We start from the raw sequence: 22,824 nt of genomic DNA on the forward strand, positions 1-22,824 counted from the left end.
ATCCTTTTGGCACCCTTAAAACTGAGTCAAGCACCACAGGAGCACCACACTAAACATTTTTTTATTTTTTTTTATGTGAATGATTGTGCTTACTTTAATTGGTTACGTGTACTTTTGCTCTTGCTTTGTGAACTCTTTAGTTGTAATAATGAAAAACTGACATTTTAGTACTTCGGACCAAAACAGATTATTAACAAAAATATTCGTATCCACACAAGACAATTGAGAAAGACCAGATAATTATTTTCCAGATGAAAAAGCTTATCAGGATCCTTTATTTTTTATTATTTTTGGAACTAGAACTCTCATGGCCACAGAACTGAATATGGCTATCCATCTTTCGAAATATTACTATGTTGCAAAACAAATTATCAACCCACATAAACAACAGTCACTCCTTAAAACAATGTGTCAACTTTTATTAAAACCCGTACAGAACACAACATTTACAAATATGGTTTGGGATGGACTGGAACAGTTCAGTAGCTCTTTGCCATTTCATAGGATTCAGGAAAGGCGAGACTCTTGTGTCCAGATCCCATGACCAATGGCAGGATTCCAGCATTTGGCACCACATTCCATGAGAGAGTGAGAGTGATATTCTTATTTGCCCTGTGTTTGGGAAAAACAGAAAGATATCAAATATACATCTATACTTTTCAGTTGTCTGTCAAATACTCGTAAAACTATGGAAGCTTGTTTCCGCCACTGAATAAAAAAATAAAATAAATAATTGCGACTTTTTATCTCACAATTCTGACTTTTTTTCTCACAATTGCGAGATAAAAAGTCCGAATTGCGTGATATAAAGTCGCAATTGCGAGTTATAAAGTCAGAATTGCGAGATATAAAGTCAGAATTGCGTGATATAAAGTCGCAATTGCGAGATAAAAAGTCAGAATTGCGAGATATAAAGTCGCAATTGCGAGTTATAAAGTCAGAATTGCGAGATAAAAAGTCAGAATTGCGTGATATAAAGTCGCAATTGCGAGTTATAAAGTCAGAATTGCGAGACATAAAGTCAGAATTGCGTGATATAAAGTCGCAATGCGAGTTATAAAGTCAGAATTGCGTGATATAAAGTCGCAATTGCGAGTTTTAAAGTCAGAATTGCATGATATAAAGTCAGAATTGTGAGATTTAAACTCTTCTGATGGGGGAAAAAGAATTGGCCTAATAAGTCGCAATTGCGAGTTTATATCTCACAATTCTGAGAAAAGATGTCAGAACTTCGACATATAAACTCGCAATTATGTGTTATAAAGTCAGAACTGCGAGATGTAAACTCGCAATTGTGAGAAAAAAAGTCACACTTCTGTCTTTTTTTCTCAGAATTGCGACTTTATATCTCACAATTCCGACTTTCTATCACGCAATTCTGACTTTATATCTCGCAATTCTGACTTTATATCTCGCAATTCTGACTTTATAACACACAATTCTGACTTTATAACTCGCAATTGCGACTTTATATCACGCAATTCTGAGAAATAAAGTCAGAATTGTGAGATATAAACTCGCAATTGTGAGAAAAAAAGTCAGAATTGTGAGAAAAAAAGTCAGAATTGTAAGATAAAAAGTCACAATTCTTTATAATATTTTTTATTCAATGGCGGAAACAAGCTTCCATATAAAACCATACAATAAGTCTTCATTTGTTAAAATTAGTTTAGTTAACTACATTAGTTAACATGAACCAGCAATGAACAATACTTCTACAGCATTTATTAATCAATGTGTTCATTTCAGCATTTACCATCACATCTTTAAACTCAAAAGCATCATAAGAGAATGCACCATGAAATAACATGAACAAACAATAAATAATTGTATTCGTATTAACTAGTGTTAAGAATCATTAAACAATTACGTCAGAAAATATTGCTAATTTGATAATGCATTAGCTAAAACAAACTAACGTTAAAGGGATACTTTAGGATTTAGCATTAAGCTTTGTATTAGTAGAAAACCTGAAGTATTTTTGAACCATGCTTTCCACCCTCATATCCCCCTGAGACGAGAGATTTATGTATTTTTTGTCTGGAAAACATCCTCCGATAACGCAAAAATCATCATTTTGCGTCAACGGATTATTTGGCCAGAGGCTTAAGACTACAGTCAGTAGTAGGGGCTGTCCCGCATGTTCTCTACCAACCCATAAAGGGTGGGATCTCACTCACAGAATGTACACAGTGTCAGACATCTTTTTTTGAAAGCCAAGCTAGCAGGCTCATGTTCTGTGGAGAAAGTTGAGTAACTTAGTTGGAGAAAGCTGGGTAGTAGGGGTTACCATCCGCTTTTTCCTGGACATGTCCAGCCGTCGAGATCGTACAAAATGTCCGGGATTCAGCTTTTGCTTTCTGCAGTCACTATTCATTGTTTACATGCACACCTTTTGTTTCTATCTAACTGAATTCATACTGATCGGTAAATCTAAAGAGTGCTTACATGAACGCTAAACAAGTGATCGGTTGATGTGCATTTTAACATTGCTAAGAAAATTCCCGCTCCTCCGTGAGAAATACAAGTCTACAAGTCTAAGCTACTATTGAGTCTCCGTGGCCCATATAGCCTCGCCCTGCTCACACAATGAATCGTTTTGGGCGATCTCGAAAACACATTTTCAGCACACTCATCACGGAGACTCACTAGTAGTGGTGGGCGGTATACCGGTTCATACCGGAAAATGGTGTATATTTTTGTTACGATGTTCATTTTTAATATACCGCCATACAGGTGTATTTAATTACACAACGTTCGGAACAAACGTTACACTGCGCCACTGACACCGTTTCAGACGGACCCATTACAATATAGCACTTTTAAGCAGAGACTGTGAGGCGAGGGTAAACAGCAGCGCTCTGGTGTTACGTTACAGGGAAGGTGGATGCTGCAGAACTATGGCATTATATTCCTGTTAAATGTCAAGAGCGCACTATTGTAGCAGGAAAGTACATTAATACAGTATAATGCGCGAGTGCGAATCTCTGCTCACGTGTGGAATATCGCGCGCGTTTGTGCGCTCTCAGATACACGCTACTCTTGTAATAATAGGTCTATTTTCTCTGGGCTCGCTCAGTGAATCCTGCACATAAAACGTGCTCAATGCAATCGCAAATCTCTCCTCTTCCACAGCCAACAATTTTAGGTTAATAAGAACGTTTTCATAACGTTCCCATTAAGTTATAAAAACTTTATTCCTGAATGTTCTAGGAACATTCAAAACGTACAGTTTTTTAGATGTTGTATTAACGTTCTTGCTTGGTTATAAGAATGTTAAGAAATAACAATTTTAGGTTATACTGGGCACTGTTCTATAATCTATCTATAAATCGCAGGAACGTCTGTGTGTGTGTCTGTTAATCGCATATCTCTCGAACCGTTAAGGCCAATTTATACTTCTGCGTAGGGTGCGCGCAGTAGGTACGGCGTAGCATACGCACAGACGCGTCCCATACCGCGTACCCTTCCGCGTTGCCTGACGCGCACCTCTTCAAAAATGTAACTACATGTCGCGACGACGCGGACCGCAAGATCGGTGATTGGTCGGCTTGGTAGCATCGTATTTCCTCATACGCATTTCCGCACGTACCTTCTCACGCATTTCCACACGTACCATCTCCACGTACACTACGGCGTACCCTCGACGCAGAAGTATAAATTGGCCTTTAGTCCGATGGATCCCAAACTTCACAGGTGTCTTGCTACGGACAGGAGTAAGTGCTGTGCCGAGTTTGAAGTTCTTTGGATTAGAAATGCAAAAGATATAATTAAATATATCGCTAAAAGAAGCACACATTGGCTTTTGCCACTCTAGCTGCTGGCCACTCCCCCTCTCCACACTGCAAACTGAGTGAGCACAGTGCAGGACCAGAGACAGAGGGACGAAAAAAGCAGATTTCCTCCCTGAATCGTCGCGCTTATTCATTTGAGCACTCAAACACACCAAACCAAGTTAACAATTGCTAAAAACACACGGGCACGCAGGCATTATTTTGCACTATCCATCTATAAATTGCAGGAATTCTATCTATAAATTACAGGAACATCTGTGTGTGTGTTTGTGTGTGTGTGTTAGTCTGATGGATTTCACACACTTGACGGGTGTCTTGCTACGGGTGCAGTGCCGAGTTTGACATTGTTTGGATTAGGTACGCACAAATAAAAATGTCACTGAACTTTTGCTGTGTAATTCTAACAATGAGCACTCAAACACACCAAACCAACAATTACTAAAAACTCACAAAAACTGATTTTGCACGGGGACTTTGCACTAGTATTAACTAATGACAATAAAATAGACCATCCTAAGTCAATTTATTGCAGTAATTCCTCTCTCAGCCAGTAGAAAATGTTTTGAACACCTGATTATGCTTGGAATATGCCTGATTTGCTTATTTTAAACATTATCTTACCGATCTAAAAAAATAATAAAAAATAACGATTGTGTGCGTGTGTGTGAATGTGTAAATAAACTGTGCAGTGTGCAGATGAAATACTATGAATAAAGCAACTAACCTTAAACCATTCCCATCATCAAAGAAGAAATACTTGGATTTAACTTCCTTAAGGTTTAGTTTGGTGTTATCACCTCTCAAGACAATCCTGTCCCATAGAACCACCTGGTTCAGTGCCTAAAATGGGATAACATGGCAGACTTTATTAATGTGAAAAACGCAAAAAGGTCTAGTATAGCAACACAACAAATACCCAGCACTCATTCCCATAGATTTTTAAAGCCTACAGACTCTTTGGATACTGAAGTGCTAAAAACTTACATTGCTTTTGGTTGTATATTCAGCAGTCAGGTAAAGAAAGAGCTCCTTCACATTCCAATCAAATATTGGCCGCAGATGTAATAAAGCGGTTAAAGCAAATAATGCAAATCTAGTTCGAGATGTAAACTGCACTGCAAAGCTGATATGGAAGCTGCATCTCAAAGTGGCAAATATTCAACAAAAGCTGCATTTACAAAGACTGCAGAATGGTGAACTGAGGTTGCATAAATGTATTTAACACAGGAATTACTTTTGGAGAAATAATGCTAAATATGTCATTAATGCAGAAACGTGAAATAATAAATAAAACTTTGAACAACTATGGCTTAGTGACTTTTTTTCCATCAACATGGATGTGACTATAGCACAGCAGTGCTCTGTTCTGTCAAAAGGATATTAGCAGAAAGGTCGAATGTCACAAAGCCCAAGTCACTCCTCTCTCGTGGTCCTGTGAAGTCGTCTACGTTTTTACTGGAGAAAGAATGAGACAGAAGACCTCAGCTTAGATATGTGAAACACAGATGTAAAACACGAAACTGCATTCAATCCTGCAACCTGACGCTTCACACACATTTAAAATGCACATTACCCACAAAACAAATCTTTATATATATATATATATTTTTTTATTAAACGTTTCAAAATACTGTTTAACAAAAGCACAAAAACAAGATATTTCTATTAATTAATTTGCAAAGCTGACGTGCTGTACTGCTATTGGCCACCAGCTCAGCATCTACAAGTCCCATATGCTGCAAAAAAAAAACATGATTCTAAATGGACGGTGATGTCTAATGTATACCAAAGAACTTATACATTTTAATGATCTCAACATTGATTTTGTTTTGAAGCTCTGGTCGCAGGCTCAGAAACAGTGCAGTTAACTTACATCATGACTTTGGATACGTGTATATCCACCGGTACGCTTCTATCTTTGAACGCTGTGGTAATGAAGCACCCGAATGTTAGCGCTGCCATCACACTGAGAGAGAATGCAAAGAGGGAGTTCGCCCTCGACAATACCGTATTCATGATTCAGTCTAGTTAACAACTAACGTTAACAATGAACTGCAAAAACAAAGATATAAAGAAACGCTCCGAGCCGAGGTTCAGAGCAGGAAGTATGGCAGTTAAAAGATGATTTCGGAAGCAAGACCTACTTCCTGTTAAATTTAGAAAGGACACATTGCCACCCAGTGGTCAGGAAGTGACATTGCATGCATAGTCAAAGAGCAACGGGCACAAGCACTATTATATATTTTGTTGTCAAATGCAACAGTATAAACACATACCGGTACACATTTACACACAAACATACCAGTGTACATGGCAAAAATGCATTACTACATTAGGTAGGCCTACTATATTGTTAAAACTGAATTTTATTAATTACATAGCCTACTTATTGTGTTCATAGCTACATATTTGCATATTAATTTTGGATTAATGTTTTATATTTAGCTTACATTTTTAATACTTAAAAATGAAAGCCGCTATCCTGCAGAGTTTAGCATCAACTCTAGCAGTAGCCTATTAATAATGCAAAAGATGATGAGGCCTACAGTAGCTGGTTCAGCCTGAAGGTGTGTTTGATTTGTGTTGGAGGAGCTAAACCCTGCACCCAGGAGGACCAACATTGCCCGTTATAGATTAAATATGAAAGTAAAATGGCTAATAGGTGGTGGGAAGTTATTGAGTGAGTCATTCATTTAAACTTAATTGGGAATTCTTTAATGAAACACTGCTGTGTGACTCGGAGGAGAACAACACTCATGGTGCCAGGTCCAAAAGTAAGACCAGAGCATTAAAGGTGAATATGATGGATCGTCAGACAGGCACAACTGTGACAGGTCATCGTAGTTAGAATGACTAATTTAACTATAACGGATCGCCAGGTAGATATAGCGGTAAAAGGCTGAGTTGCACTTGCAGGCACACATAGAGTTTAACAGTGTCCTGCCACTGAAAGAGCTAGAAAGAACTACAGTAGCTACTGAAATAGCTCAATCTAGAGCTACAGTGGACCAATGGTGACGCTTAAACCCACCCTAATTTACATTAATCTCGAACATAAAAAAACAAAAAACATGAACATAAATGTGTTTTTTAATGTGTTTTGAATTTTAATGTGTTTAAAGTTTTTTTTTTCATGCTTGTTATTTTTTTTATTCGCTTATTATATTTTGCTCTGTGACCACGTTGTTTGCTCTTCTGATAATTTTGATTATTTTGAATTCTGATTATTTTTTGATCCCATAGCTCCCATGGGTCACATGATCAATCAAATACTGGCTTTAAGTAACATTATTAATCATGGCCGATAGGGTATTTCTAAAATTGCAATACATAAAAAATAATCTTTAAATCATCTGAAGTCTGCTTTATTATCAACAATTATGTTAAAAAAAATCTCACAATGTGTCATGAGACAAATGACAGTCAACACCGTCAACACCTATTGTTATGGCTCAGTCCAGTGGCCCATTTTCCACTAGCTAAAAGTCCAGCTGCCTTATCTCATCCATACTCTGAGCCCAGCTGTCTTGGGGAATAACTGGGCCGGTCTGGCATATGATCCTCATCGACACACACATCCCTGGATCCCATTCCAAAACATTCACAGTCACTGAGCAGCAGCAATGACTGATATTTTGGAGGAGCGGCCATTCGGCTCGCAGTATAGCAAAGTCTATCTCTCGATTTTTGTCCTTTTCTGCTTCAAACTTTTTGTCAAGATCAGCTTAAACATACTGACCCACTTCTATGCGGTTAAAGGAAACCGCAAGGAGGCGGCCCGGATCGCAGCTGAGTTTTATGATTTTGGTCAAGGGCACAGTAAGTAGGCAAGATTGGGACATATTGGGGCTGTAGCCTATATTTTGGAGCAGGTTCTGAGATGAGTCACTAGGGTGAGATTGGCTTTATCACTCATTATAACATTGCAAAAACGTTGACTTGTTGTGTAAAGAGAAAACTTCTGTTGCACAGCCCAGTTTGTAATACTAAAGAAAATTGGGTCAGTGTTCTTATCTAATCAGAGTTATTCAAATAGCTCTCTCTTAGCATTTTGGCATAGGCTGCATGGCTGGGTAGACTTTGATACTCTTAAAAAATCATTTTGGTTACACTTTATTTTAAAATGCCCCAGTAATTATACATTTAAATGATAAATTATTTAGTTTAAAGTGTTTTTGTAAATGTAATTATACCTTTAAGTAGGCATACTGATGAAAATTAATCAACAACATATAGCCCACTTAATAGGATTAGATTAGGGTTTGGTTTGTTAGTTGCATGTAATTTTGCAGTTTACTATTATTAATAGTGGGATAAGTAGGCTAATTTGTAACACTGTTTTTTTTTTTTTTTTTTTTTTTTTTTTTATGAAAATGTTTGGTGCGATTCACTACAGAAACCTATCCCTCACATTTATTCAGTAATCTATATCTGAAGGTAACACCTGGTTACACATTACTAAATGTTGCTACTTACTATATTAATATAAATTATGTAATAATTGATATAAAAGTACAATAACTAACCCCCTAAACAAACCCTAATTGTAACTCAATAAAGTATAGTTAATTTTGTAATGTCACCTTAAAATAGTTTAACCTGAAGAATTCAATTAAAACGTGCTGATTTTGTCTGGAAATGCTCATCGTAACATTTTTATCCCACTATTTTGCTGCTCTGTAACTTAGGCCTTATCGTGATCTCAAACATGCAAATGGTTGAAAATAGACTACCTTAACTTACTTCAAATGCTGGCTACAAACTATATAACATGAACGTCAAATATTTTAAAATATAACGTTAAATCAGTGGCACCTTTCTAATCCTAACTTGCTATATAAATAGTTTAACGGGTACGGACCGTACGGACATGGTAGCCTAGATGTACCTCATGTCATGAATATAAATTACGTTCCGTGACGAACGTCCAGAAGAAGCAATTTTGCCCCCGTCAATCTACTATGGCAAAGGCTTGGCTTATGAATATTAATTACATTACGTAACTGGATGCTCCAGAAAGATAATAGACGTATATGTCTATGCAGAAAGATTACCAAGCGTCAGCGTGGACTTATTAATATTCATATGCTAAATCTTTGCAGCAGCCAACCCGACGCTGCTGAGGTCTGAAACAACAACAAGCCGAGCAGCCAATCAGAGAGAAGCGCCATGGTCACACTCGCTGTGTAAAAAGAAAGATCAGACCTGACGCAAACATGCCTGTAGTTCCCTGCGGAGAATCCGAGAACTCAGATAATACTCCCAAGAAAAGAAAGCGGGAGGACGTCGAGGGTTTTTCTGCGAAAAAGAAAGTGCGCTGGGGTATTTTGATTAGTCAAGGTGAGTTATAGAAGTGTGCAAATGTGCCTTTTGCGCCCATTGCAGTAATGCATTTGTATAGGGGCTACCTAACATGGCAAATAATATGATAAATATTAATAATCAATTATGATAAGTAATATAATAATTAATATGACATATTTGTAATATAGCCTGTTATGTTATTCTAATAATGTTAATATCAAATCATCATGAATATTGTTTTATATGTATGTATAGGCATTATATTAAAATTATTTAACAAACAATCAAACAAACAAAAAAATATTAAGATAGGGATAGGAGTGCATAATTGCCATTTGCCACGAAGTGTCATTCATACACACCACACATGAATACAGCAATGGAGGAGCAGAATGATGTGATATGGCATCATATTGGTAATGTTATTTACAGTGTTGGTGTTCTCTTCCAAAGCTATTGTGTATTGTATTGTATTGTACTGTATTGTATTGTGTAATTGGCCTAGTAGTTGTTAGTTAAATGTAAAACAATATAAAGATTTCATTGTTTTTTATTGCTGCACACAGCTACTGTGTGTTCAGTCATTCCTAGTGGGAGTTGGTGATATTTAAAGCCTCTTTGCTAGGGCATCAGAGTTCAAGTAAACAAATCACTCTATTAGCGGACTCCTTCTGTATCATGTATAGGCTTTTACCCTAATGTGTAGTTGTTTGTTTATTTAGGGAGGGACTCCTTTATATTATTACAATACACCATAGAATTAAATAGGACTGTCTCCATGACAAAAAGGAGTCTATAAACAGGGAAGTTACAAATAGTCCTAGTCTCCGTGGAGCTCAGCTGTAGTCACATGAACACAACAGGATCTGAAATATTCATGAAAGCTCTCAGAGAAAATCACAATAAAGACTGCTTGCAGTTAGTCAACCAGCATTCATACTGAGAACATGAGAAGTGCCCATCAGGCAACCCCTGTTTCTTGATTAGGAAAAAAACCCCCAAAAAACAGGGCTAGAAATGAAGTAGTTTTAACTCTTTAAGTGTACAGTCAAGAAAAAAATTGCATCATAAAAAACAGCATCTAGTAGTCTATCATTGTAACTGACTAAAGCACATCTGTGACCTAAAGCTCCACGTCACTCTGGAATCTCAGTGGCAGACAGAAACCCATCGCCTCCATCGCTCAGCTAAGCTAAAAAAGAGAATAGGCCTACGGCTACTTTTTGCACCCTGAGATGATAGGCGTCCTTTCATTTACAGGCTATGGCATATACGTATCAATGGCTAGATGTGCCGTGGGGCGACGGAGACATGGGTACGTAACGGAACCTCTTGCTCGTTCTGTGCCAGCAATGACAGTTACAGAGGCAGCTTTCGTATGCTGTTGTGGCTAGATTTAGCTTATGCTAAATATAGATCTCTGAGTAGAGATCTCTGGTTGGAGCTGCTAGCACTGTGTATTACGGTATTAATAATTGTTCGGTTCTATACATAGGCCTACGATTATTGTTATATGATTACTAAATAGAAAATGTTCAAAGGCTGTGTTGTTGCTGCTACTGTTAAAAATATTTATAAATTATTTAAGCGATATCTGTCAACATTTAAATAAACATTTTAACTTTGAAAAGTGCTTCAAACAAATCTGTATTGAAAATCCACTATATGAAAAAAAAATCTAACTTGGAAAAAAATGGGATTGTGGAAGTTCAAACTTATGTTTAAGTTGCAAATAGGATGCAAACTGAACCTCTGTATAAAGATCTCATATACAAAGTAAATAATCCATTTCCTATCCATACTGAAAAAGAAAAAAAAAATAATAGCACAAACTAATTAGCACAAAATTACTGCTACCCCAATTGATTAAAAGTTTAGCTGTTTTTGAAGAGTAACACTGACTTTGACACCGACACTGCTTCCTCTTGAACATGTAATGGAAGATACATACCATCCAAAAGCCTTGCCATTTACTGGCCTGCAATGTTTAATGTTTGGAAGTCAGAGGCCTCCTCATCCAATGGGTTTTTGTGACAGGGCTTTTAGTTCCATATGAGAGAAAAAGTTATCTCAAGTTGTTTAAAAATAAATGGATCTTGCCTTTATTACTTTTATTCCTCTATACTCATAATAAAGTAAGTCCAAAATCCAAATGTTCATTTTATGAAGTAAAATTCTTTCATTTTCATTTTGTATTACAGCAACACGTTCAAATGGCTCAGCAGTTGAAATGAATCACCTTTATTGTACAGTATAAAGAGAGCTGATAATGCACACTCACAGGCTCTTCTCAACAGCTGTCAATGGGCAGTGTCAAAATCACATCACTCTCACTTTAGAATGTACTGGAAATTATATCAAGTCCAACTGTGGCTGAGTGGGTGTATTTAAAGCTCTTGGATTTCATGGTAGTGCTTTTAACTACAACAAATTATGGTTGCTGTAAATTATGTAGAATTGGATAATTGTTCATTCCAAAATTTTTATTTATCAGTCATGGGAAATAATTGGATGTCAGTTCATTGGCTTAAGAATATTTTGACTTACTGTATGTTCATTCCCGTCTCAGGTTCATGGGCAGATCGTTCTCCACTCCATGAAGCTGCATGTCAGGGTCGACTCCTGGCTCTTAAGACTCTTCTCTCACAGGTTTACAAACATATACATACAACAATGGAACAGAAATTGTTTTAAAAAAAGATAAAGTTTGTAACTTTTTAAGGAAAAAAAAAATATATATATATACATATTCCTGTTTTTCTTTTCCATAATACCAGGGTCACAATCCAAATATCATCACCATTGATCACGTGACTCCGCTACATGAAGCTTGTCTGGGAGATCATGTAGCATGTGCCAGAGCTCTCATAGAGGCCGGTGCCAATGTGAGTTACAGTCATTATACAGCATATACAGATTTTTGTGAAACAAAGTAATTATAATATATAATATATTTATTTATACAAAGTAAGTATATCATTTAAAACACATGACAACTTGCTCCAGTAAAAATCACAGCTGCCCTGATTATACATTTATGAAATACACACTTTGTCCTAAATGCACAGTTCAGTCTTTTACTCAGTTGTATCTTCATTATCAATTGATCCTTGCTTGAATGTCTGTCAATGTGGTTTTATTGTGTTTGCTTGTTTACCCAACAGCTATAGCAAAAGTATGATAATAGTATTACTTAAAAAAAAAATAAAGTATAGAATTAATATTTTATACCCTAACCATAGGCTATAACCACTGAGATACAGTCCCTGTGATAACTTCCTGTGTGACAACTAACCCTAGCCTCCCCTAATTGTTGGTCACTACAGTGGACAGCTATTCAAACGAATAAAGGGTTTTGATGGCATAGTTGCACATCAACCACTAGAGTGGACACTAGTGCATCATCCTATACAGTGCCACCCTGTGGCAAGTCGTTGTATGTGGATTGTTTTTCTCCAAACCAAGATGACCGACAGACAGTCAGTAATTCTCTGGAAGTTGCTCTGGAATATCCATCCATTTCTTCTATCCTAGGAGACTCTTGCAGGTAAAAAAAATAAATAAATAAAAAATACTTGAAAATACTTCATCTGCAGTAACTGTTTTGGCTGTAAATCTTGTGAATAAAAAAACCCAAACAAATAAAGTCTTATTATTACTACTTAAACGTGGAAGCCAAAAACATAGATATTATTTATTTTCTTTAGGCAATATACAATATCACTCAGTATTACAACTACTACACATTTCCTGGTGGTAAATGTAATGTTGTAAATGAGATCTACCTGTCGCTACATTCCCTTCTTAGCCGTTAAAAAAAAAAATATCAAGGTAAAATCTAAGTAGTGTAAAGTATAGTTTAGTGTAAAATATGTTGAGGATTAGTAAACAGGCTGTCGATTCATTAAATTATAAGATATTTCCCCACAAAAGCTTTTTATTCACCGTATTGAAGCCTCTCCTCCATTGATGCACATAAAAAAAAAAAATGTAACAATACTAAACTTTTATTGAAGTAAAATCATCGAAAGTGGATAATCACCCATCCCCCACCCCCACTTTCGATTATTTTACTTCAATGAAAAGTTAGATTTTTGCAAATTTGAATGAAAGATCAGATAAACAATGCAGATTTACTTTTACAGCCATATTTGATCATATTTACCAGGGGTGAAAATAATTCTGACCTCAACTGTAGTAGTTTGAGTTGGGTTTCCACAGAGTTGTACCTTCTCTGGTTGTTGAGATCTTTGATCACGTCCTCATCTTCTGATATCAAAGACACTTAAAGATAGTTCAGATAGTGTTTAGATTAACACAAAGATAGTTCAAGTTGTCTGAAGTTCTTCTCCATCTGCTGGTCAAACCGGAACAAACTCGACTGCATTTCCAATAATTGAAGCTTTACTATATTTTTGGAATATTTTATTGTTTTCACATGATTTTATATAATTTTATTCATTGGTTTGTTAAATGCACAGTATTACTGTGTTATTACTTTATTATGTTTTATACAGTATCTCTTCAGTTAAAAGCAAAAACACAAACTGTCCACTCAAGTGGACATCTGATTTTTTTTTTGATTTTTTTTTTTTGGGATAAAATGTAAAAAAAAAAAAAAAAAAAAAGAAAGAAAGTCAAATCTTGTATTCTTTATTGCTGGGAAAAAAGAAGAAAAAAAAAAGAAAAAAAAGAAAATCCTGACCGAGGTTGTCATTTCATGCATGAAAGGATTAGAGGAAGACTGCTCAGATTGATCAGTTTGTGCGGATTGTGCTGTTAGCATGTTCTTGTGCATGGCAGGTAAAAGCCACGACCATTGACGGTGTGACCCCGCTGTTTAACGCCTGCTCGTCAGGAAGTTTCACCTGTACAGAGGTGCTTTTGGAACATGGAGCAAAACCACAGGCAGAAGCTTGCCAACCTTCACCCATTCACGAGGCATCGAGCAAAGGTAATCAAGTAGTTCTGCTTTAGTCTAACCATAAAAAATCAATTGATTTGAATGCACAGCATTTATAGCAGACTTTACAAAAATAGATGTGTTGCTGTTTCAGGTAGGGCAGCATGTATAGAGGCTCTCATCTCGTGGGGAGCAGATGTAGATTATGACATCCCCCATCTAGGAACACCTCTCTACATTGCCTGTGTCTCCCAACAGCTCCAATGTACACAGAAACTTCTGGATGGAGGTGAGCTTATCAGAATACTGCCCAAACCAAACAAAAAGATATATATATATATATATATATATATATATATATATATATATATTGTTCGGTGTATTTTGGCGTGCTTAGGTCGGGTCTTCTCACCATAAGTTCTGGTCTTGTTTATTTGACCACAAAAAGGATCTGTTTTTCATAGGAGCCAATGTGCAGAAGGGCCGTTTCCTAGACACTCCACTACACGCTGCAGCACAGAAGGACTGTCCAGATATCATCAGACTGCTACTAGAGTTTGGCGCTAACATCAACGCTCGCAACATGGAGCTGCAAAGGCCGGTGGAGACAGCGCCACCCAGCAGTACGGCAGAGTCTGCGCTCCTTCTGTATGAAGGTAAGGCTGCTCTGTTGATTTTGCTACCTTTTGGTTGTTTTTCAAGTCATGAAGTTCAGAAGAATCATGCCCATTCCATTGATTTTCAATTTAATTATTGACTTTATTAACAGAGACTTAACAGGAAAGAGATAGGGAATGGGTTCAAGACATGATCATAGTCGCTTGAACCTGGGTCCTCTGTGGAATTTGAATGCAACTTTTAAAAAATGCTATCTTTGATAAAGTTGCATGATTAGGTTTGACTAAAATATTGTTTGGTGCAGAACCCATTCACATTCTAAATTGAGTTAATCCAAAGTTGTATCTTCCTTATCTACAGTACCTTATACGGTTGCAATTGAAATTATTTAACCCCCTTTGCAAATCAGGTTTATTGGCAACATGTACAGCCTTTTAGCTTTTTGCAATGAACAAATCAAACTAAATTAATTTAAATAGGTCAACACAACAAATGTCTCAAGTGGTTCTCCCAAATTCAACTGAAAATGCAACTTTGAATGACTTATGCAGTCTCAAAATTGTTCAAGTCCCTGAATAGAACAGGTGTTGTCTCAAGTACACCTTATTAAACTAATCAAGAGATTTTTCATAAAAATGTGATTTTGCTAACTTTCCCCTATCTTTTCCTGGATAGCCACGCCACAGTCTCTGTGTCAGCTGTGTAGACTGAGTATCCGAAACTATATGGGCCGATCCAGACTGCACCTGATTCCTCACCTCAAACTGCCTTCTCTGCTCAAGAGTTTCCTCCAGTACAGATAGACTCTCAACCTTACTCCACAAAGCCCCTCCTCCCTTTATTTTCTTATATTAAATGCATTAATATACAAATAAGGTCATTACATTTTGTTTGTGACCACCAACGCACAGAAAACACTATCACAATAGCCATTCATTTAACTTAATTTAAGTTCAAATGTTTATTTTTAAATAATTATATTTTTGTGCAACTAATGCAACACAAGTTGAGTATTTTTATATAATCACATTAGTGTCAATTTATCAGTTGTAACCTGCACTATATAAGCTGCATGCCTAATATGATACATATATCTCATCAGGGTGAAATCATTAAAGTGCATGTCAGTATAATGAATTTTTAATTTGTTATCACACTAATGTAAAAAAAAAATTAGAGGATAACTGTTTAGAATTCACTAAATATTATGCTATCAATATTTTCACAGCTTCCCAAGCTGCATCATGAACACTTTAGAAAATAAAAAATAAAATCGCTGGAAAATTGCTGATTCAATGTAATGCAGTACTTATGCTAAACATTTTGGTGCCAAAACAAAGCATGATAAGATATGTAACTTATAAATAAATAAAAATATGTAAAATGTGTCTCATTGGTCTCCCTTTTTTTGCATTGCAGTTAATACTGTATTTGAATCATGTTCAATGTAGTGCAATACTCATAAGCAGAAATAGAATAATAAGATTTCCTGTACACTTGATCTTTTTAATAGCAATTATCAAATCATAGTCACAAAAAAGAAAGTCATTGCCTGTTCTTACATATCTTGCACTTCTATGATATCATCAGTCAAAATAAATAGATGAGACACTTGAAACATGCAGAATTTGAACAGGTCCTAGCTTCATGACTCAACTCCAGGATCGATATATATATACCTGTTTAACTGTCCTCAGTTGCGTATGAACAGTGATCATATTAATATGTTATGTACACCCATTTAAACTTGGATTTAGACGTAAATTCTACAACAAAACTATATACAAATAAATACATTTCACAGTGCATTTCACATTTGATGAAAATAGTCTCTGTATCTGTTTTTTTAACATAAAACTTACATTCCATTTTATATACTCAGCTATGCGTGACAACCATTGCAACTGATGATTTTAGCAATACATGACACTTTTTGTCTTTTATTTCCTAACTTCAGAAATACACTCCAAATCTATAGCTGTGTATGTCAGCATAAATATCTTACATCCTCACTTCAAATGTGCACTTTCTCAGACTTATTGCCTAAGTTTATCTAAACAGATTTTGAATGTAACAGCAAGATTTAATTTATAATAACCCTTCGTAAATAATGTTGCCATAGTTTATGAACATAAATATTACACCACTGGCCCCAGAACTGCTCTGTAAACTATTCATGTTAGTTACTGAATGAAATGAAGAAACATTACAGTAAATAGTATTGTTACAATGTAAGGTTTTAAACTGGTAATTCTCTTATTTGGTTCTACTAAAATAAGGTGTACTGTATATTCAGTAGTCAGCAAATATATTCAGTCCATATATAACAGACATGAAAAACGGTTTCAGTGTCAAAGCAGCAAAACTAACACATCTCTTTTCATAAAATCAGATGAATGCCTTGTACTCAAGTCTTGAAATAAATGTTACAAAACATTCAGACTGCTTAATGCAATTGTTTATACTCCATAATACCACTGACAATGCCACATAAACCAACTAGATTTACAATCTTTGCGCTATAGGCCACAACCCTAAGACCTGGACATAACACCTAAACCCGAATACCTGACCCTGCTTGTGATTTAGGATGAGCAAGAAAGGCATTAAATTACCTGCTTCATGTGTAACATTCATCACTGTATCCAGCATAAATCTCCCTTTATAGAGATTTAAAGCAACAATAAGTAAGGATTTTTATTAAAATAATGTTTTCAAATGTTGAAAACATTATTTTAATGTTTTATTAAAATAATGTTTTCAAAATCGTTTGTGGTTCATCAAGTCGTGACATGGTGAAATGCACTAATGCCACCACTTTGCGGTCCTTCTGATATATCCATGCTATGTAAGATTGGCCGATATCAATTTGACTTGCTTTACGGCAAGCATTACAATTGCTGATAGGTGGAGGGTACTCGACAGTACAACTACACTTTCATAAAATCATGCATCATACTCTACCTTGTCTGTGGCCATATTTGATTCCAAAGCCGGTGCTGGATAGGTTAAATTATTTACGACATTTGTAATCGACAATTCCGCTTCCAACCAGTAGGGTGACCACAGAGGAAAAGTGACTTGGTGTTGCTTTAACAGGTAGTTCTGGTGCTCTAATTTTCATCTTACTTCTCTTGCCTTTGATAGTAGTACATCAGTCTGTGCATTTCTTGTCGACATGTGTACATATCAGACTTGCATTTGTCCTGTGAATCTGACTTGTGTCCTTGTGTATTTATAATCACTACAGCAGCATTTTGCTGTGATTCTTTGCATATGAACTGCAACCCTGAATGTAATAAGCACAGCATGGAATGACAAAACTTGACTAAAAAAGGATTTGAACAATTAGGCATTCTGCTGTTTTATGACATATACTTTCTGAGGGAAAAAAAACAAAAACAGGAATGTTGTCCCCTTTCCAAACGCTGCTATTACATAGCCAGACCAGCCAAAATACTGCTAACATTTGTTGTATTTGTGCTCAGAAGGGGTTGAGGCGTATACCCGTCCCTAATGGAGAGAAAGGGTTCACTTTCGCCCACATCAGGGCATCATTTAGTGAAATGGCTGATTTGCCATCTTCCAGGAAGAACGCTGGACCCTGCCAAGCAAAAAAAAGGCAGATGTAACTGTTCTTTTTGCAGCAGTACAGGCAGATACACAAAGACATTAAGGTATAATGCTAAAACGCAAGTCTACCCACAAGAAACCCACCTGTATCCTGAGACCAGTAAAGCAGGAAATCTGGACGTCAGAGTGGCTGGGCAAGTTGGAGCCAGTGACATAGTCAGGACCCTCTAGGCCCTTGATGGGGTCCTCTCTCATCCGACTCAACAGCTGATTATACTCCGTTTTCTGGGCCTCAGATGGTGGCGCGTATGAGATGTCATCTGCCTCTCTGTGTATTAATAGAGAGAGTGCAAACAATAGATTATTTTCCAAAAATATTCAGTTGTCAGCAGAAATGTTAGATCTTTTGTAAAACCTAGTGGGCTGTCTTGTTGTCTACTGTATAACAAGTCAATGTTTGAAGCATTTAATAGATATCCGCAACTCTTGTTTAAAGTCGTGTTGATACAGAAGTGGCAACAAATCTTTTATTCCATTTTAATGTGCATCCGATTGTAAAGTATTGTCAGAAATGTAGGGCAGGGACTTTTTTAGGGACTTGTGGGCAATGAATAACAAAATGGGACCATGAATACAAGCTTGCAGGGGCGGGGTTTAAGCTGACTGAAAAATTGGAGAAGTCCTGCGTACGTCTGTCCTCATCACTAGAACTAGACACTAGTTACGACTGATTAAAAATTACGGGTCAAGAAAAAAAGAAACATACACAGAGGAATCGTTCACAATAAGACCTATACCATGCATTTAGAAAATAGACACGCTGTAAAAAAATTATATTTTCAAGATTTGTTATCACAACATATTTTCTTTTGTCAAATCAACTTAAATAATTTATTTAGTTGAGATAACTTATTATTTTGAGTTTCTTATGATTAAATTAATCTCCTTCATTGTATTAACTCACTTTTTCCGGGGGGGTTTTTGCCCAGTGATACAGAGCTGTTGTTTGTTATGAATTAGAGTTATGTGTTGTGGTGATGGGGTGGTGATGGGGCAGTGGATAAGACACATGCCTTTGGTGTGAGAGACCCAGGTTTGAATCCACTGTGAGACACCAATGTGTCCCTGGGCAAGACACTTAACCCCTAGTTGCTCCAGAGGCGTGCGACCTCTGACATATATAACAATTGTAAGTCGCTCTGGAAAAAAAGCGTCAGCTAAATGAATAAATGAAACTGTAAATGGTACAGACTTGAGGGATTGTGTGCAGGCTCTCCAGGCCTCCAACTCTACAGACAACTGCTCTATCTGCAGTGGTACAGCCACCTCTCTTCTCTTCAGCAGCTGACTGAGAGAGAGAGAGAGAGAGAGAGAGAGAGAGAGAGAGAGAGAGACTTATGAGACATTTCTTGTGATCACCAACAACTTGAGTTAAATCCCACAGTTACATACCTTGTGTATTCATACAGTGCTGGCACTATACTTGAATACTGTCTCCCAATGGCTAATAGTGCACCAATATACCCACAGAGAATAAGCAACTCATTACGGTCTCTAGCCAAAGACAGAGAGAGAGAGATAATGAGATGAACATACAATGCAAGCTACAATAAATTACATAAATGACAGGTGTTTTGAGGGAAGGTCATTGACTTACTCACTACACTTTGGAAGAATAAGACTGTCTGTTCTGATGTAGCTCAGCAGGTCTAGGATGTGGTACACTGAGTCCACTGCCCAGTCAGGAGAGCTCAGCTGCTCTGTGAGGGGAGAGAGAGTAAGTAATAAAATGTTGGTCAAATTACACATCACACACAATATCCCTCATTTAAATAATTCCCATCCAAGGCAAATACTAAATAAAGGGTCAAGGCCTGGTTATTTTGTGTTAGTAGTGTTTTGAAACTCGCAGTTATGGTAAGGGGCGTGACATTTCCGAAACTGGACGCGTTAACCAATCACAACACTTGACTAGCTGACCTTTTCAGAAGGAGGGGCTTCATAGAGATGGTCACTAAAGAGGGGTGCATTTCCCAAAAGCATCGTTAGCCAACTATGTTCACAAGTTGCTTGTGGATTCAAGTTTGACAAGCTTGCATTTTAAGTTAAGCGTATAGCATTAACATTACATAACATTTATCTTGAAATTGGTTAGTTTGTCTAACTTGTGTTTCAATTTGTTTAGCAAACAGAGTCTATACATAGTAACATACGCTCTAATTTTACTTCTACTTTTACAACAAAATATAAAGTTCCCATACTTTGACAAAAAACACAAATTATTCAAGTGCATCATTAGGGAGTCCTCTTTCTATATTTAATCATTTAATCAACCTTTAAAAGTTTGCTTGAGAAAATGGAAGTATGCCTATATATACATTGTCTGCAGAATGTGGGCATGCTGGAAATGGCACTCCTTTTGAGACATCAGAACCGAATCTCTCAGACACTCACCTTTGACAAATGTGATCCCGATGGGAAGAGCCTTTTCTGGTTCTGTGCTCAGGAGGTAATACTTTACTGCTTGGAAGGTTTCTCCCTCAGCATGTGTATTCTCAGCAAGCTCTTTACATTCTTCTAAAGTCGGTAGACCACACTGGGAAAAATAAAATATTAATAATGATTGAACTTAGATAAATAAACAAACAAATAAATAAATAAATGCAATTCTGCCTGTGCAGAAAAAAACCCAAAAAACATTCACATAAAATAATAAACACTATTATGTTCTTGTTTGGACCTTCACACTCAATATTATAACTATTTTTCATTAGATTGTTGAATGTTGTTGAGCAAATGGCTACAATTCATTCTTAAATTAATGGGAACTAATAACATTTTAATCGATTTAAGACTAATATGCAGCATTGAGACATATGAATGAGGTAGTCACCTTTTCATGCAGGTCGTTGATTTCGGCTGAGCTGCCAGGGTAGAAGGCACACAGTTTGGCTAACAAGATCTCGTTATCAGGGATCATCTTAAGTAAACTGGCTGCAAGATCCCTGGAGAGTAATGCAACATGAGTTAAATAATAGGACAAGTGGATAAATATTTTATTGGTTCTGTTGAAAACAAAGTGAATTTTTGATATATATATATATATATTTGAAAGAAACGTCTCTGTAACCCTTCTTCCATGAGTAGGGAACAAGACACTGCATCGACTACGACACTTTGGGGAACGCACTTAGTGTAACGCATCTGAAGTATGAATTAAACTAATCCAATCCTGATTGGTGTTGCGTCATGACGTAACATGTGACGGCATACACGGAAGCTACAAAGGGACGCCGGCACACAACAGAGGCCACGTTTAGCCGGGTATTTAGCAAAACGAATATTTTCCCCCTCTCCGTTTTCAAAAATAACATCGTTCACACACCCGCATAAATACGCTGTCGAGCACCATCATAACTATGCCAAACCTATTGGCGGCAGTGTAGGGGTTAAGGATAAAGCCATGCAAGCCAATCAGGATCCTCAGAATCGACAAGAGAGAACCTAAAACGCCGTTTCTCCCAGTTCACATGACAACACATAACCGGCGTTTTCAGAAATCTCCACTCTGGCTTTGAGTTTTTAGAAATAATCGTTTTCATTGATAAAAACGGGGTTTTTGTGTAAATGACAGGCCAATTCGCAGGGAAATATCTGCGTTTTTCCTTCGTGTAAACGGGGCTAGAGTTAGCTTCTGCGATGAAACAAGTTGCTCCTAGTACCCACTATGCCACAACGAGCCCTGCCTGTCCCAGTGTGAAGTTGCGCACTGGCACACTTAGTACAAGAGCACTAGAGTGCCTGCCGTAGAATATGTCTAGGCTATAGAATCTGATAAAAGTATGAGGTGTAGCCCATCCTTTTGCATCACACACTTCTTGGATTGGGGCCCCTGAAAGGAGGGCCCTAGAGGACGCCATGACTGAATGAGCCCTCGCGGCTAAAGGTGAAGGCAAGCTGCGCACCTGATAGACCATAGAGATAGCCTGAACGACCCAGTTACTAATGGTCAGTTTGGATGCGTGAAGCCCCTTCTTGGGCGACGCGAAGCACACCAGCAACTGAACTGACTTCTGCCGTGAAGAAGACCTATGGACATATATCTTGAGAGCTCTGACAGGGCAGAGCAAATTAAGTCTTTCTTTATCCGCCATCATGTGAGGTGGAGGATGAAACCCTGTAGAACCGTAGGCCATGCCACATTAGATGGCACTTTAGGCACATAGCCCGGCCTGGGATGCAAGATAGACTTAAAGGAACACTCCGACTTTTTGGGACTTTAGCCTATTCACCTTACCCCCCAGAGTTAGATAAGTCCATACATACCTTTTTCATCTCCGTGCGTGCTATAAGTCTGTTTGACGCACCCACCGCTAGCCTAGCTTAGCACAAAGACTCGATGTGACTGGTTGCAGCTTTCATACTGATCCAAATGAGTGGCAAAATAACGCAAACGTTTTCCTATTTACATGTTGTGGTTTGTATAGTCACATAATGTACAAATAACAAAGTCAAATGAGACACAGACATCTTTTAACCGTATAAAACCTGGGAACTATTCTCTGAAGGCGAAGCACTGCTACTTTGACGGCGTAATAACCGCATCACCGGAGACACGCCGTGGTGAGGAGC

General features: G+C 37.2%; 3 protein-coding genes across 8 annotated transcripts in view; 1 reads left to right on the top strand and 2 right to left on the bottom strand.

Moving 5' to 3' along the window:
* Positions 1-394: 394 nt before the first annotated feature.
* Positions 395-5,934, bottom strand: spcs3 (signal peptidase complex subunit 3). Its single transcript, XM_089132135.1, has 5 exons — positions 5,668-5,934; positions 5,174-5,249; positions 4,779-4,853; positions 4,519-4,634; positions 395-612 (listed from the first exon to the last, which is right to left on the bottom strand). Exons 1-5 carry the CDS (start codon positions 5,808-5,810, stop codon positions 480-482), a joined length of 543 nt encoding a protein of 180 aa, XP_088988261.1. The 5' UTR covers positions 5,811-5,934; the 3' UTR covers positions 395-479.
* Positions 5,935-7,402: 1,468 nt separating this feature from the next.
* asb5b (ankyrin repeat and SOCS box containing 5b) lies at positions 7,403-16,007 on the top strand. 3 transcript variants are annotated; one of them, XM_039690957.2, is made up of 8 exons: positions 9,059-9,134; positions 10,359-10,413; positions 11,668-11,747; positions 11,876-11,983; positions 13,902-14,052; positions 14,156-14,290; positions 14,466-14,657; positions 15,295-16,007. In XM_039690957.2, exons 2-8 carry the CDS (start codon positions 10,362-10,364, stop codon positions 15,420-15,422), a joined length of 846 nt encoding a protein of 281 aa, XP_039546891.2. In that variant the 5' UTR covers positions 9,059-9,134; positions 10,359-10,361; the 3' UTR covers positions 15,423-16,007. The 3 variants fall into 3 exon arrangements, with proteins under 3 accessions (XP_039546873.2, XP_039546882.2, XP_039546891.2); XM_039690939.2 differs by lacking the exons at positions 9,059-9,134; positions 10,359-10,413 and adding an exon at positions 7,403-7,613; XM_039690948.2 differs by lacking the exon at positions 10,359-10,413 and having other exon boundaries at positions 8,968-9,134.
* Positions 16,008-16,104: 97 nt separating this feature from the next.
* The window catches only part of wdr17 (WD repeat domain 17), a 35,716-nt gene continuing 28,996 nt past the window's right edge, over positions 16,105-22,824 (bottom strand). For all 4 annotated transcript variants that reach the window (XM_039690928.2, XM_089132136.1, XM_039690920.2 and 1 more), the window contains 7 exons: positions 21,086-21,197; positions 20,647-20,788; positions 19,850-19,952; positions 19,645-19,746; positions 19,445-19,540; positions 18,337-18,520; positions 16,105-18,223 (listed from right to left, as the gene is read on the bottom strand). In XM_039690928.2, coding sequence (XP_039546862.2) covers positions 18,104-18,223; positions 18,337-18,520; positions 19,445-19,540; positions 19,645-19,746; positions 19,850-19,952; positions 20,647-20,788; positions 21,086-21,197 — 859 coding nt within the window. In that variant the 3' untranslated portion in view covers positions 16,105-18,103. The remainder of the gene's footprint in view (positions 18,224-18,336; positions 18,521-19,444; positions 19,541-19,644; positions 19,747-19,849; positions 19,953-20,646; positions 20,789-21,085; positions 21,198-22,824) is intronic.

The sequence above is a fragment of the Pimephales promelas genome, chromosome 6, assembly GCF_988280905.1.
Source record: "Pimephales promelas chromosome 6, fPimPro1.hap1.1, whole genome shotgun sequence".
NCBI classification, from domain to species: Eukaryota; Metazoa; Chordata; class Actinopteri; order Cypriniformes; family Leuciscidae; genus Pimephales; species Pimephales promelas.

Excerpts from the sequence above, each read along its gene's own strand:
- spcs3 (XM_089132135.1), bottom strand. The coding sequence starts at position 5,810 with ATGAATACGGTATTGTCGAGGGCGAACTCCCTCTTTGCATTCTCTCTC. Across the intron at positions 4,635-4,778 it reads AATATACAACCAAAAGCAAT|GCACTGAACCAGGTGGTTCT; the intron begins GTAAGTTTTTAG and ends ATCCCATTTTAG. Across the intron at positions 613-4,518 it reads GATGATGGGAATGGTTTAAG|GGCAAATAAGAATATCACTC; the intron begins GTTAGTTGCTTT and ends TCCCAAACACAG.
- asb5b (XM_039690939.2), top strand. The coding sequence starts at position 7,418 with ATGACTGATATTTTGGAGGAGCGGCCATTCGGCTCGCAGTATAGCAAA. Across the intron at positions 7,614-11,667 it reads TGATTTTGGTCAAGGGCACA|GTTCATGGGCAGATCGTTCT; the intron begins GTAAGTAGGCAA and ends TTCCCGTCTCAG. Across the intron at positions 14,658-15,294 it reads TGCGCTCCTTCTGTATGAAG|CCACGCCACAGTCTCTGTGT; the intron begins GTAAGGCTGCTC and ends TTTCCTGGATAG.